We start from the raw sequence: 16,620 nt of genomic DNA on the forward strand, positions 1-16,620 counted from the left end.
ACATAAAGGCAAAAGAGAAGAAATGACTATAGCTACTGGCCAATAAGAGAGTGGCCCTTTTGCAACATCCTTCCTATGAGGTGAGGCATTTCCCTATTATCAGTGAAAGCAAGGCTTTATTTAACAAACTGGTGGATGTTCCCCAGATGCTCTTCTTGATGACATTTAATATATTTTATGGATTAGAGAACCAAAAAACACTTCAAGAAACTCAGGAGAGGACGCACAGATGCAGGGAAAAACCCTAAGTCTTGGGTTTTAAAACACAGCTGCCTTAAAAGGAACRCAATTGCTTCAACAAATACAATACAGCTTACTACCTAAGATAGGCACTCTGGATATAGATGGCTGGAACAAAAGTAACTGAAATTGCCAGTGTTAACACACACAGCCAAAAAGCCCAACATTTATTAACTAACATACCAGAACATTCAAAATCCTAAGAGTTTTCAGTGTACAGCTACGCTCAGCTACCAAAGTTGGTAACAGTAATGTTTAAATTTCTGACCACAGTCTAACCCAATCCTTTGGATATCCAGCTTCAGTTAATTTAATTCAAAAGCTATTTTAAGATATAGGCAGTTGATTTYATTTAAAGTGCCCTTAAAAGTTTGTTCCTCTAGGATCAGATTACAATGTTCTTTATCAGGTTCAACTGGGAAGAGGTTACAAGGACTATCAAATGGGCTGAAAGAGCTGGGCTAGGAGGTGCACCAGTAGATACATCAATAGCTCTGATAGCTATTTGCCCCAGTATTCATTTTCCTCTTTTCAAACCCCTCAGGAAGACTAAGTTGCCTAAGAACACATTGCTTCTATACTCCAGCCCTTGCACTAGCTACCAACTAGCCACAAATCCCAATCCAAGGCACTTTGATTTTAATTTTATTTGTCTCTTTCCTGTCCTGCCATGTCCTACCCCATTGCTTTGGGGAAGAAAAACTTGCATCGCACACTTTCACAACAACTTACACCACCTCTATTAAGGCTGGTTCAGTACCGCTACCCCTTCTTCTTGTGCTAGCAGTGATGCTCAAGAAGCTGAGTTATTCCCTCCCTTCAGGGCAGGATGGGCAGCAAGGCTGCACAAGCCCTGATGAACACTGGCTTCGGCTGATGTAGAACTACCCCTGCCCCCAGCCTGCTGTGCAGCCATCATGCCAGCTTGCAGCACAGGCTGCTTGCCAGAGTCCCCTTCTGCAAAGCCATGACACATGCCTGTCCACAGATGCACATTTACATACCCACAGATAAATTAAGCTCGTCTCACTGTATATGCTGTAGGTATGACAACTGCAACACAAGTGCTTACTCTACCCAGAATAGACAGTCTTCTGAGGCTTTGATCTTGAAAGGAATGTTTACACTACTACTACTAACAATAGAAAAGCGATTAAGATTTACAGTGTGATATGACTGTATTCATCACATCTCATATTTCAACCACAAGATTAAGAATCTATCCTGCCCACACAACCACAGTATTTTAAATAAGGCAGCAAATTAAAATTGCCAAGAAACTCTTTCTACAAGTTTTGCATTTCTTTAACCTGTTCAATTTAACAGTAAACCAGATCCTTTGCACCCCTCAGAAAGTTAACTCTGACAGGAGTAAGGAGTTCAAATGCATAATTTCAGCTAGTTGAAGAACTATTTCAGAGTTTAACAAGAAATTTCAAAACACTGCATCTGAATGCTACACGCATCAGAAGACTAGTTAAGGTATGTGCATTATGCAGAAGAAATAAAACTTCAGAGACTTATACTTCACTCAACTGTTTGCTGGCCTTGTTATGTTTTTGTACAATAGAATGTGTGCAAAAATTCAGAATTACATATAGAAAGTACCTTCAGATGAAAGCTCTATCACAATTATATTATACATGGGGTAGCTATATTGTGGCAAGTATATAAATCTTAAATTATTTCCTTTTGATTGGAACTGGATTAGAAACTCCATATAAGAGTGTTGGGGCCCTTGCAGTGCTTCACAACAATAATCTGTGAGGATCCCTGCGGCTATGTGAACTGTCCTTGAGCATTCCTAGACCATTACAGAAGGGGAAGATAAGTAGTGGTAAATAAGTAAAGGAGGGGGCCGACAAGCCCCTCCACGTGAACAGCAACTTTGCACCAATCGTGTATTCGCTTTAGGCGCGTGAACAGAGACTGTAAACCAATCATATTAAGGCAAACGCCRCGTGCTTCATAGCAGATAACCAATCATAGTGGCCAAGGCGCCGCGTGCCTGCATGCCACGACTGCACAAACATATATAAGATGGGCACATTGCTGAATAAAGTTGGAATTGAATCTGCATTCTGTGACTGCGTCTGATTCTATCCTGCTACTCCCGCGGACCGCGACATAAGAGTCTTATTTGAACTCTAGAAATTTCTTCACAACATGCCATGCATTATACAAATAAACTAAATGTTCAAAATCTGCTTTCCAGAAGCCAAACCAAGGTCTTATCTTGGGAGTGGACAGGAAGCACGAAGAAAGTATTTACTCTCAATTGACTGATTTTCTCCTCCCATTTATTTCACCAGTGTCAAATTCTCCTATACCTTTATAAATGACAGATTTTCATATTTTACACTCTACTGCTGGAGCCATTAGCACAAAAAACATGTTTCTGTTTATAAAGTACATCTGTTCTGCTTTTTCAAGAATTCCTTATAGCTAAAATGTTCTGTAGTATGCCTGATTCTTGAAGTTATATTTTAAAGTTTAAAGACATTTGAGGTTTTTTTTTTTTTTTTTTTTTTTAAGTATCTGGTAAATGTAGATAGTAATACATTTACAGAAATACTTCTTTACATCCAGATATCATACCTGTGTGAAATATTTTCCATCTTGTTTCAAGACTTTCATTGAGAGGTCAAGAATCAACCGCAGAAACTCCCATGTGGAATCTACATATAGAGGATGGTTTAAAAACAAAACACCACATTACTGGCTTATTCATGTGCATTCAATACCTGCACACATCTCCTGTTTAAAAGGTAGCCATGCCATGCCATGCGTGTAAACAAAGCCCAATGGCAATACTGGTGGAAGTGAATACCTCTGTTTCTCTTTAGCATAATTTCCTGAATATTTGTCCAAGTATGGAGGGGAGGAGGGAGAGTTAGTTTGCATAGCTTGGAGCGTGTACTCCCCAAATACTCTTTCTCATGAGTTACATGAGTTCATAATATCCTGGAATGAGAGCACAGTGCCAAAAAAACTAACCAAACAAAAGCATATAATACTTTTTTTTTTTTAATAGTATTCAAGAAGAAAGTTTCAAAAAAACCCTGTTATGTGCATTCTCTGCCTCTCAGACTTAGCATTAAAAAGAGGCAAAAATCAAAATAGTTTTGATGCAAATTGTTAATTAATATGGAACACAGCATCAGAAATGTGGAAAGTCCTCAGAAGTTTAGGAAAAATAAGTTAGAAGATTAACCTTCTTCTGGAGATGTGGAGATTGGAACAGCTGTCAGATCATTAATTACATAATCAAACATCCTTCCTTCTTTGGCATACCTCTTCAGTACGGGAATACAGTCTTCAATTAGAACCTGAAAGAAAGAAATGAAGTAGTTAGTCCTCAAAACACCCTAGAACTGACCAGATAAGGGAACAAATATGGATTTACAGGAATTAAGATGGAAAAAAAGTACAAAAAATAAATTTGGGTTTAACTACAGGCTCCATTTTCAACTTTTTACACCATATAAAAAAAGAGGTGCAGTTGTGGGAATTACGACAAGCACAAGGCACCACAAGACTGAACTTCCTAGCTCCGTTGCTTATTGCTGGTGACCACTGTTCCCCCAAATGGAGGCAACAGTTACCGGTTTCCTGAAGAACCAGTAAGATAAGTTATTTGGATGAAGGGCCACTGACTCATGCAAGGTAGCATGCAACACCTCTTAATTTTTTGCATGCTTTTTTTCTCCACTCACACCTATGAATTGGTGTTTATGAGATGCTTAAGGAACATTAATGAAAACAGAAAGAAAAGTCTCCTAGTAAAGAAGTCGGACTTGACCTGCATATAGAGCACATTAAAACCTGAACCGCAGGGTTACATGCATTTTTTTTCTTTACAGCAAGAGTGTAACAATAAGAGATTTTGACCACAAATTAAACAAAAATATAAAGTTGTGTATAACAAATTTGTATGCAAGTATATTCTCAATAGGGCAGGACAACTTTGCTTAAATAAACATTTCTTCTGCTGTGTCTTCATCAGTTTAAGAACTGATACTCAGCAGTCTACATCTTTATTGCTGCTTCCTCTTCATTTGTGATGGTAATATACAATCTCACATTTCACATTACTGAAAGGCTACAGTTGTTTGTTTGTTTGTTTTTTTAAAGAGTTTGAAGGTGGAGAGTTAAATATTTTGAAGCTAATGTATACTTCCAATCCAAACCCCACTGTCAACTACTGATGTTTAGAAACGTCTGGAGGGAGATTCTTCCCAAAGTGAAGAAAATCAGAAGGCTTCCCCCCAAAACCTTCCCCACAGCAGTTTCCCAGGCTAGATCTAACCGTATTTGAAATGTTCCTTTCAACAAAAGCAAAACTAAGATTACCTGATAGCATTCTCCTTTCAGATTGTCTAAGACATCTCCACATGTTTTACGCATGTATTTTTTACACCCGTCAATCACCATTTGGTCAATGTTTGAAGCTGGTTAAGGCACTTCACATTCCAGAAATAATACAGGCAGCAAAGTTTCTTTTTCTTCATAAAGAAATTCTCAAAGAAGATAAAATTACAATGGAATAGTAAGATATATAAATTGCAACAGTCAAGCTTATGTATTCATCCCCAACTTCAGTAAGAGGTTTAAAAAGAGCTTGTTTTTGTTTTGAACCTGTATTTCTGGCATCTTATTGTTAAAGCCTGAAACATAAACAATAGGATGGTAAGAGCACACGTCTGCACTCGTGTGACCTCTAGTTCTCTTATGCCGTCTTCTGCTTTAAAAAAAAAAAAAAAAAAAAAAAAAACACCATAAAGCCAAAGCAGGTTACACTGCATCTTTAAAACAATTATTTTCAGTTTCTAGCAAAGGGGGTCTGAAACCTAGGATAATCTAAATTTTAATGGCTAACAGTAGGTTTACATTACAAATGATATTTAAACTAGAGAATGTTGAAATCTTGATTTACATCATTATTTTTGCAGGACGTCATCTTCAAATGAGATAAGGCTGGAGTAGATCATTCTGCCACCAATACAATTCACCAAGTCCTGACGTTTCCATTGATTAAGTTTGTTTTGTTTTTAGGGGKTTTTTTTAGATATTTTTCTTAAAAAAAAAAAGTTCAAGAGTTACAGTACGGATTGGGAGCATGAACCTATGTACTACATGGTCACTGCCCAAATATATAGTGACTGGCTCTCTCCAAACTGAAAAGCAGAAATTTAAATTTAGACTCTATCTTCTCGTGCAAATTAGTATCAAACAAATTTATCTATGAGGTCCTATGACACCAGCAGAAAATGCACACTGAATATGTTAAAATGAATTATCAGTCATTTGTCAAAGGATATCTCTACCATAGTGACCATCTTTGGCTTCAGTTTGACTATCTCATAGAGTATACCCCCATCACCACCTCCTAGGATTAGCACTTCTTTCCCAGTGTAGTCTTCTTTTCCGCTGCCCATTATGGCTCGAGTATATGCCAGGTCACTCTCTGCCAGATCTGAATGGAATGAAGAGAAAGAATTGGACAGAGACATTACATCTTGAATTCTTCTATTTACTAATTGGTATTAACCCACAGGTGATAAAGTGGACCAATGCAGGACCACATATACAAACGACCCAGTTCTCAGTGAGACAGTTCAGGTACCAGGAGGATGGTAATCTACCAGAGCTAATGTGATCCTGCTCAAAATGACATACAAGATTTCTGTAGTTCTCAATGCAAACCCAACAGTGACTACATTAGCAAGTGGCGTGAGCCAAGAGAAGCAGACCTGTATAGCAAAACAGTGGGAACTGAGGACCCAATGTCCACACTATAAACACTTCAGTGGGTTTTTACCTCAGCCTAGTTTCAGTCTAGTCCCATGGACTGAACACCCATTTGGTGCTGGTATACACTTTTCAGTAATAGTTTCATCTAAAAAGAATCCAAGTTCATGCATCCTGACACCACCCCACAGTGCAAACCAAAGTGGAGCAAGAGACAATCAGGAGATTTTTGCTTTGAAAGCATACTTCTGGCAACTAAAAAGCTAACGTAGATGCACCCAAAGGATCCCTGCACAGAGGAAGTGCAATCACTAGTACCCAGCCACTGAGGGGCCTTGCATCATGACTTTTTCCTGGCTTATTCATCACTATTTTCAAACCAGACAGTAACTTTCCTTAGCTGCAATAACAGATCTGAGCTGCAAGGCAAAGCTTTGTGTGGCAGCACGACTGAGTATCCTAACATTACACCTGGCAATCAGCACTTAGTTTAAATGCACAATAACAGAAGGGCATAGAACAATATTTTTAAAGCCTGTGGAAAATAAATAGAAAGCAAAGCATGCCTTTATTTGTGATGCATGTTGTGACAGTGTTCAAGTAAAATTTTACTTTCATATGAGACTTGGATGACAGTTTCTGGCCAAAGTATGGAATACCTAATTTGGATATTTCAGATGCAATTCTAACCAAATTAGAAAATACCTTGCTGATGAATATTAAACAACACTCGCAGCTGCTATCTGCATGCAAGTCCCCTTGGCAGCTGCAGAAAGCTAATTAAATAATTGGAGGTATTTTTGGTGGTTTCAAACTGCTGTAGTCAAAATTTTTAATTACTCTCCTATTAGCCTGAAGTCAGCTATTCTGTCCCTAGACAGCAGCATCCCTCATTCACCTCAGTCAGTATTTCTCAGCAGAAACACTGAGGGACTCTACAAAGTATACCTCTTGTTCCCTTGGTTTTCTAGGTAAACAAATGGCATTTTTATCCAGCTTGAAAGGACAGGAGCCATTCTCTTCACAAGCTCATTTTCAAAATACAGAAATCAAAGGGCACCGAGTACTAGAGGTAAAGAACCTCCCATGAAAGATTGTGTCACAGTTTTCATTAAGCAAGACTTCAGTTGAGAGTTTTGAAGACAGAGTCGAAAGATGTTCAACAACAAAGCAGCTAAACGGGTTAAGATAGAGCTGTTCTAGCTCATCTCACTAAAGTGGCAATTCCATCATTACAGCTAGAGAGTCAAGAGAACAGCAGGTTTACTTCCCCCACCCACCAACAACTCCCACTTCTTCACGTTTCTTTAAAATGCATATTGAAGACTGATCAAGTAGCTTGTTTTACTGTTACAAAAAAGCCCTCAAGAGGTGGCACTTACAACAAATGGGAAAAAAAAAGAAAGAAAATCAAATCAAAGGATCAAGTAGAGTAAGCTCTGGAAGAAAGCGCTCTAACTTCTATTGTCCCATGCCACTTTCCATAGGTAAAAGAGCCTCTGGAAAAAGAAGAAAACTTTTGTGCATTCTGGAATTCACATCTGGTCAGCCTTTTTTATTTAAATAATTTATACATAGAAAAAACATATATGTGTGCATATGTTATCTTTCTATGTCACAACCATAACCCTTAGTAATCTATCAAAATGATCTTAGCAAGATAGAAAACATCTCYGACAGTTTCAGACAGAAAATACTCAAAGTTTGAGATAATACTTACTAACATCCCCACTGAGGATAAGAATATTCCCAAACTGTTTTGAATGCAGAATTTTAATATTCTGATATGGTGAATCTTCATCATAAACAACTTCATCTATGTCATACTCTACCAAGCGCCCATCCGCTGTGGGCCAGTATCTATCAATGACGCCTCCTCTCAAAATGGTTGGCAATCTGTGGGGGGGGGGGGGAGAAGAGGGAGAGGGATTACAAAACCTTTGAGAACATATTTTTTTAAATTTCTCTTTTAACACCCTGTGGATTCAGCATAATAGATTCATGCTTGCAAATATTATTTGCTCTATTTAAGAAAACTTGCAAGATTTAATGCTCAAGGGATTTAAGAATCTTATTAGCTACATGTCAGATATACACAGCTTGCTAAGGCGCAATTGAAATATCAAAGATTCTTCTTTATATGCAACTCCTACAATATGCATGTAAATCAATTTCTGCCCTAACAGAGGGGATTTATATAACATACTAGCCTCTGCAGAATAATCAACCTTTGACTAGGAAACAATACGATACAAAAATCGAACAATGCAAGAGCAGAACACAGACAAAAAGCAGTAACAAAGCCCCTTCCCATCTCCAGCTCATCTAAGAATGCCAATTCTTTGAGATTAGTGAGCCTGGCCCTTCTGAAGTTGTATTTAGAGACATTTTAAACTCATGTAGGAACACAGACATGAACTATCACAGGATTTCAAACTGAGCCAGGTCACATTTACAGTGTGTAAGCACAACCCTTGATATTCACATACATAAAATCTTAGCTGGTAGTTTGCATTCACTTTTTAAATGTGGTTCAAGCATCTGGACAAACAGTAGTCCTTTTTTTTTTTTTTTTTTAAACTCCAAATACACATATGGTTCAAATCAGTATGACACTGAAAAGACAAAATACATTTGAAACGGAAATGGCTGTTCAAAAGAACTGCATTTATTTTTATGCAAAACATGCAGGCACAAAGTTGATCAAGTTTCCATGCATACATGATTTTTGAAAATTTAGTTTTTGCAAGGGAGGATGAAGCAGGCAGCCAGACACGGAAAAGCTTCTTCCAGTTTCCTAGCAATTCTGAATAAACTCAAAAATATTTTGTACCCTCAACGAGCCACAAGATGGCAGTACATGGTGAAAGCAAGACCAGATCTATTATGTACAACAAAAAAAGCAGGAATAATTTCCAGCAGCACTGTCTCACAACATACAGCTTCACTGAAAATAAACACCAAAAGAATACAAAGCAAATTAAAAAGAGATGAGCAGTAGTGGGGTATGTTACAAGATCCCTTCCTAATCCATTCTAAGAGGTCCATCTTCCTATACTGAGGTAATAGAATTTATCTGGATCATTCCAGGTAAATTTTTGTCTGATTGATTTTTAACAAGCTCCTCTCACAGGGATTCCACAGACTCCCAATATAATTATTTCAGTACTATAATATCCTCAAAAAGGATATCCTCCCTCATATGCATGTATAGAAAATGATCGACATTTGCATACAGTGTTCCAGGTGACGCTTCACCCGGACTGAGGAGAGCAAAATAACTGCTCCTCTGTGTTTTACATACACCGTTCCTGTTAAACACCAAAGGCAGCATTTACTTTTTGATGTGTAACATCAGTTTGCAAATCACTATCACTTTATTTGTGGTCACCCATAACCTTCAGATTCTTTTCTGCTATGGTACTACTTAGTTGTTGTTCTGCTACAGTTTGCTCCCTCTTACAGAGTTCTGCACTTTGTTTTAATGAATCTTGTTGATTTTACATAAAAAGAAGAAAAAAAATCACTTCCATTTCTGAATATATTCTCTAAAATACCTGCAGCATCTTATGGCAGGTTGCTCCAATAAGTGCTTCTTCTGTTCCAAGCTGCTGGTCACTGCTAGTCATTAGGAAGGCACCAAAGTGAGCTGTGTGTACCCCTTCCAGATCACTGGGGAACTCAGTGGAAATGTTTTCCCAGTGACAACCAACTCTCTGCAGTTAGTGTCCCCGTAATTTGATATACCGCTTTATACTTAAGTAAATCAAGATGACAGAAGACTTGCATAACACAACATGTTATCACCCTCCCTCAATTTAATTAATTAAAAAAAAAGTTTTGTTATAAACCGTTTCAATCTTCTTGGCAGGGCCCTGAGCGCACAAATACCCTCTAGGGGTTTGGCTGCCTAGAGCTACTACTGGCTGTGACCCAGCACAGCTGGGGAACCCTGGTCACGCCGCGAGGACAGAGATGTGCAAGGCCTCATTCCCCTGGGCTCAGCAGCTGGATTTAAGCTCAGGGCTTCACCCTTGGTCCTTGCCTGAGCTACACTGCAGCTATGTCTGTGCCTGCCCGCATCTTTTGCCAATCCTGACCCCCTGGCTYGGCCTCGGAGCTGCAGCGTCACCATAACCTTGCCTCATGGTCACAGTGCTGGGGCTGACCCTGGTCACCAGCACAAGCAAGCCCAGCTCTGCTTGCTTGCTCAGGGACTGCAGGACAGGGCCCAGAGGGAGAGGTCCCTGTCCCACAGCCAGCCCTTGCAGAGCAGCCTGCTCACGCTTTCTCTTTGCACCGTTGTTCCCAGTGTTCCCACCATTTAATGCAACTACTGCAGAAAATAATGAAAGAAATCATCCTTGCCTAAATTAGCAACACTGAAAATCATGCTTAACATAATGACAAACTTCACAACTATACTTTCAACTCTGCAGTAAAACCATTTTAAAATATTGAGGAAAAGAATACATGCACAAATTCAGACTCCAGGCTACTGATTTATAGCAGTTGAGCAAAGCACAATCCAGCCTATTACCTTTAACAACTATGCAATCAAACCAAATGTGGCAGTACATAATCACTTACCGCTTCACYCTTTTTATATTACCATGAAACAATTCTTTCATTCTTTCTTCTACTTTGTTTAGAAGCTGAAAAAACAGCAAACAAGAGAGGTGGAATTTATAGAAGTGATCACTTAATGTAAAACATCTGTTAAATTAGGCTATTTAGAAGGCAATAAAGAAGTAGCACCTGCAATGAAAGTCTTCCCAACATAACATTAGAAGTCTATGAATAATTAACTGGTTGCCTCAGCTTCATTCCTAGCAAATATGTCCACATTACAACAGCAGTCACCACTGTGTTTTCATTTAGCTGTCCTCCTGGATAACATGGCCAGACTTTTCAGACACAAGTGAAAGAGGGAAAGTGAGAATCCTGGAAGGGTTCATTCCTCTCTTAAGTGGTGGACCACACCCCTGAAATATCCAAATTCTGGAGCTTAATATGAGGGAAAAGATTTTTTTTTTCCCCTTTCTCTCTTTTTTGGGGAAGAAGTTTTGACTATATAGGCTGCTCATCCCTCAGATTAGAACAAAAAAATAATACACCAAYACTATAGATATTGGGCTAGGCATCACACCTTTTTCCACTGCCCTSGGTGCCTGGAGGAAACTGAGGACTAACCGAGGCTGCTATGTCCTTACACCTTTCACATCAAAGAACATGAGGTCCAGGACATGCAAATGCATGTGCACTCATATATGTATGCAACTACACCAGGTATTACTACTCATCTGTAAGCACTCAGGTTCAAACTGGCAGTAAGACATACTTTGATACACCTGAAGAAAAAGGAAGGTCCCCATCTAGTTGTTAAGCCTAGCAGGGGAAGCAGCACCCATACCTGATCGGTTTCCTCTCTTCCTTTCATTTGATCATTGTAGCTCTGCAGATCCACCAACACTAATCCATGAGGGTGAATTCTCAAATTGGCAAAACTACAAAATAAAAGAAAGCCAGTGATGACAATTTTGTTTATTAACAAAAATTACAATCAGAGGAAAGAAAGTCCTAAATGAGTTACAGTAAACTCAAAATGCACATTATTCTTTCCAGCAGTCTGTCAGCTATTGAAGCTATTGATAGCTCCAGCTCCATTCTTCCTCAAGAAGTCACCAAGCTTGTTGCAAGCTAAGTTGCAAGTGCATGCAAATCACTGTATCACTAATAAAAATCAGCAAGCAGTGAGTCAATAAAACAAGGCACTTAAACTGAAACAGCCATAATGGGGTGGGGGGGATGGGGGGGAGAGGGCAGAACAGACTAGTCTCAGTTCTTTGAATGAGGCCTGCTTGTTTTTTTTGTTTTTTTTTTTTAATGAAATCAAACTTCAAGAAAACAACTGGACATGTTCCCTCCCCTCCATCTTACTTCTCACTTTTTGAAGGTTTTTTTTCCTTTTTAAGTTTATTGCAGCTACTTACAAAGACAATGTTCATGTTCAGAGATGAATAAAAATTTACAAAATAAGAAAAAACATTGTCCTGGAGTAATCATGGCTTTGACTAGCAAAGAAGTTACAATAGCCAACTCCCACTGATGAGTAGAGGTGCAAGGGTAGGCAAAACTACTGCACATTGTATTTATTACAGCAGTGTTCAAAGAACAGGGGTTCATCATGCTAGGTACCGTGTGGACAAATAGAGGACTTTGAAGAACTTGTTTTGTTTGTTTAAATTGCAAAAGATAAGAGGTGAGGGAAAAGACACACAAAAAAACCCAGTTATATCCACTTCATATTGGGGAAGGAAAAAACGCAAACAGAAGGACTACAAGGGAACTAGATAAAGGGAGTAACAGGTGGGGAGACATATGCTGAAAAAAAAAATGACAGAGGAGGGGATGAGAACAGTAAAAGTGTAGCAAAAATGAGAACTGAGGGATGGTGGTTCTTCAGCACAATGCAGAGAAACCTCAGGTAAAGCTCTAAACACTCTTCCAAATGCCTGAAGTCCCCCCATCCCCTGCTTTTCTGCTCTTATCACTCCATTTAGCCTCAAAGACAAAAAACAAAGCCTCCTGTTAAGACAAAACGTTCAGATGGCCTCCCCCCATCTCCCACCATCACCATTGTTCATTTTGGCCTTTCCAGAGCAACTTTCTTAAACTCTCAGCCCCAAAGTGGCTGCGACTTGACACCACCTCTCACGTGCTAAAGAAAGCCTTGGGGAGAAAACACCCCCTTGGCTGCAGTCAGAAGAGAAACTCCTAAGTATCCTGTTAATGTAACCTAAGACGACTAATTTTTGGTAACTATGACATGATCGAGCTAAGGCAGATGAAAATGACTGAAGCAACACAGAGATATAAACATTTTTATTGTACTGCTGAAGACCATAACTTGCTTTAGATATCAATGATCTATAGCTGTGATTTGAGTTAACACAGGAGAGAGGAAAAAGAGTGCCACTACTTCAAAAGAGCCTATGAAGTCTCAGACTTCCCTAAGGAAGGTTCTGTATATGCATAGGTCTTTCCTTCAGAGAAGGTGTTGCCTTCAGAGAAAAGGTATTTCTACACAGTACACACACTTCCAGCACTTTTTTCCTCCTAAATAACTGCATATTGTCACGAACATTTAATGAACTTATCTATATTACAGCAATTGTCCACTAGGTGTCCTCCCTCCAAATATTTTTGATTACTGACCAGAAAACATCTGTACTCTAATGGCAACTAAACTATACCTCAGGATAACTGTAAAAAATCAGGAAATTACCCCCATTACCAGGAAATTACTCTTGCATTGAATTAAATATCTTACTTTACCCAGAAGAAAGGATGAACAGAAAATAGTCTAATAGTAAGTACAGGCTTTTTGCTTTTTATTGTTATTACTTAAGAAACCAGTTTTGCAAGCTAGTTTGTTGAATAACTGTATAAATATTTTCAGTTTTCAAGACACTTCTGGAGCAGCTTTTCATTTCTCTTTTACAGGCTCCTTAAGAAAGTGTTTAGGGGCACCTGTCCAACCCTGTTCTACTGTACTCCTGCCAAAAATCAAGACACAGTTGAAGAAGCTTTTCTGAAGTTCAACAGGCAAAAGCTTTACCTGAGTGTTTTAGGAGGTTGTGCCCAACTCGCTGGCAGCCAATACAGTTCAGAACTTGTGACACTAAAGCCACTTCATACTGTAAGTAACAATCACAACATCTTACAGCTTAAGTTGGCTTTTCCATCACTAGCACTATTTAAAAGCCCACAGTCTCCACTGGGCTTCAGAATTTTTAGCGCTTCTCTCTGTGACTTTATCCTACTTTACATCCTGCTTAGCCAAGGGACTCGAATTAGGAGCCTGCTTCTCCCAGCTGCTCTCAGTGTTCAGCATAGAGAGAAGGAGCAACTCTGGAGAAAGCCCTAACATCTACACAGGAGGCACAGAGCAAGGGGATGCCTTGCCGGGAGGTCTCAGTTAAGCGGGACAATTTTTTCCATCGTGCAACTGCTTCCCACTTTAGTAGACTAGACAGTGGGACTTAGTCTGCGCAGCGTTTCTTCTTCTTGAAATATATGGCTAGGATCTGCTAAAAAGTTAATGAGAGATTAGACTGAAATAGGCACAGCCAGATCAAGTATACTTAAGGCAAGTACTCGGCCCAAAGGAAAGGACAGTTTCTTAGACGAACATAAAATGATATTAAAAAAATTACTAAGGGAAGTAATACGGGCTGATTAGAATATGGTAATTTGGGCACCATGACAAAAGTAAGGACCAGAAAAGTAGTAGGAAGACACAGACATTTGATATTTGGAATAAGGAGGAAAAATTGTCAACTTTTAAGTCTGATTTTCAGTAACTATTTTCAGTCTTTTCTCTTATTCTGTTTAAATGATTTTGTTGCCAGAAAGCACGTATTTTGTAATGTGCACAACATCAGAAGAAAAAAATGGTCAGGCATAATTGTAAGAATAAACAGCTTTATCACAGGACTCCAGGACAGGATTCCTTTAATTTTTTTTATAAAGAGAACCACAGAAGTTCACTACATGAAAGCACAGGTACCTCAGGAGGTTGTAGATGCAGCCATTCAGTGAAAAGGCACATTTCTAGTGAAGCCAGTGGACTTGCTCCAGGCTCTGAAAACTGCTGCACTATGAAGGGAAATTAGCATTTACAATTCATTAGATGGCACTCTTATTACTCTGTCTGAAATCTGGCACAGTGCCAGAAAGTTTAGCACTGTTAGAAAGGACATCAGTTTATTCCCATACTGCAGTGGTTAAGATTTACCCGACTAAGTAGCATGCCAGTAGGAGATTAATCATCCCATGACTTAAGTTCCCCTTTAAATTCAGAGCTCCCTTCCTAAAAGGAGCATCACAGAGCTGTCATATGATTTGACAGCTGACATTGTCTTTATTTCTGCTGTGACTGCATGAAATGCTTCCTCAGTACATGATGTTACTGGGCTTCTTCAGGGTCTTTTTTGGGGTGGGGAGGCAAGCAGAGGCAGAGAGGAGGGCTGCTTTAAAAAGCACAACCACACAACTTCTGACTTATTCTAATGCTATCATATATACAAAGACACTAACACTGCTGAATCATTATTTATTTTGTCTCTTTTTACTTTCGCTGGAATAATAGGGCCCTGACATCTGCGGAAAAAAAAGGATAAAAGGTACACAGCAGACTGGAGGGGCATAGTGGGGCAGCAATTCAAATTCTGAGTCTGGCTGGTAGTCTGCTCTCAGACAGCTAAACTACTGCAAAACAAGTATGAGTTAAATTTAAAAACCAATTCAAAGAAAATGATACAAATCCAGGTTAGTTATACCGTGGTCAAAAGTTACCTGGTTGGAAATCTACCTAAAATAAATTAGAAAGCCTGTAAAGATTTAAACACACAGCAGTTAAACAGCACAACTGTGCATTCAGAAGGCAATCAGATTACTACTGTTAAGGCAATAGCAGCAGACCAAGGATAAATCTACAAAAGACTTGCTAGCTTAAATCAGGGAAGAGCAGACGCTACTTTGACTTTTGTTGCTTTCCATTTATCTACTTGGCAGAACGTGTGTGAATGCAGGTCTTCAGCAGCAGCTCTCACATGAAAATAGTTTGAGGTTTGTGGGGGTTTTTTGTTTTTTTGTTTGTTTTTAAGAACTGCAATAATACAGTTTTGGGTTTTCTACCTATGAAAACACAGCAAAGACTGCTTTACTATCCAAATGATGAAAAATCTGGGGAAAACAGAGTTTCATCACAATTCTCCCCTCTGTATTTTGTCTGACCGAAAAAATGAATTCCTGCTTTCAAGATATCTGCCACACCTTTGGTGTATGCTTGCATCTACTTTCAAAGAAGTGATGAGGAACACTCCAAGCACAAGGAGGGATCCTCTCCTTTCCATTAGGGAACAAAATCTGCACAAGAGCAGCAGGCTGGCACAGTACCAGAGCCCCACTATTGCTGTATTTGCATATGTGCCATATTTTTTACTATAGGACTCAGGTTTTTTTGTTTGCATATGAACTTTAGTCTAGTCACTTAATTACTGAAATACTGTATTGGGTCTTTACAGTGCTGCATCTTGCCACCCAGAACAAAAGGGAACATCACAGACATCAAGAAATTAAGCCTAACTGCATGAATTAAGAAATAATTGTTTGAAATGCTGAGAAAGATTTTAGACAAGCATCCTCCTAATTTGAAAATTCTTTCTCTCTTTTTTGCATCCTATCTCTCTTTTGCATCCTATGCAAAAATATATATCCTTAGTTATGTATATTGAGGAGCAAAAAGACCTTGCAATTCTACGTACTTGAAACAAGCTTTTTTTTTTTCCCCTAGGGAACAGAACTGTATAGAAAGACCAGTACCTATACAGCCCTCTTCACCCCAGTCAAAACTTTTATCTGCTGACAGACTAACTTTGACTCATGACAGAGTATTTTAAGTATTTGAAAAACAGTCTGCCAAGAAAAAAGCTATCTGTCAACTTATGCATAATGAGGGAGGAAACGTAAATGTGTTTATACTGGGAAATCCCGAAAAAAAAAAAAAAAAAAACAAACACCATGGCATTATTTTAATATGGTATATGGCGTCTCTCTTTCTTA

General features: G+C 38.9%; 1 protein-coding gene across 1 annotated transcript in view; it reads right to left on the reverse strand.

The window, feature by feature from the left end:
• The window catches only part of SMS (spermine synthase), a gene marked incomplete at its 5' end in the record, with an annotated part of 67,152 nt that overhangs the window by 15,346 nt on the left and 35,186 nt on the right, over positions 1–16,620 (reverse strand). The window contains 7 exons of the mRNA XM_026062835.1: positions 2,839–2,918; positions 3,455–3,569; positions 4,594–4,683; positions 5,562–5,716; positions 7,712–7,887; positions 10,582–10,646; positions 11,405–11,498. Coding sequence (XP_025918620.1) covers positions 2,839–2,918; positions 3,455–3,569; positions 4,594–4,683; positions 5,562–5,716; positions 7,712–7,887; positions 10,582–10,646; positions 11,405–11,498 — 775 coding nt within the window. The remainder of the gene's footprint in view (positions 1–2,838; positions 2,919–3,454; positions 3,570–4,593; positions 4,684–5,561; positions 5,717–7,711; positions 7,888–10,581; positions 10,647–11,404; positions 11,499–16,620) is intronic.

This window comes from Apteryx rowi, unplaced genomic scaffold, assembly GCF_003343035.1.
Source record: "Apteryx rowi isolate R43461 unplaced genomic scaffold, aptRow1 scaffold_194, whole genome shotgun sequence".
In the NCBI taxonomy this organism is placed as follows: Eukaryota; Metazoa; Chordata; class Aves; order Apterygiformes; family Apterygidae; genus Apteryx; species Apteryx rowi.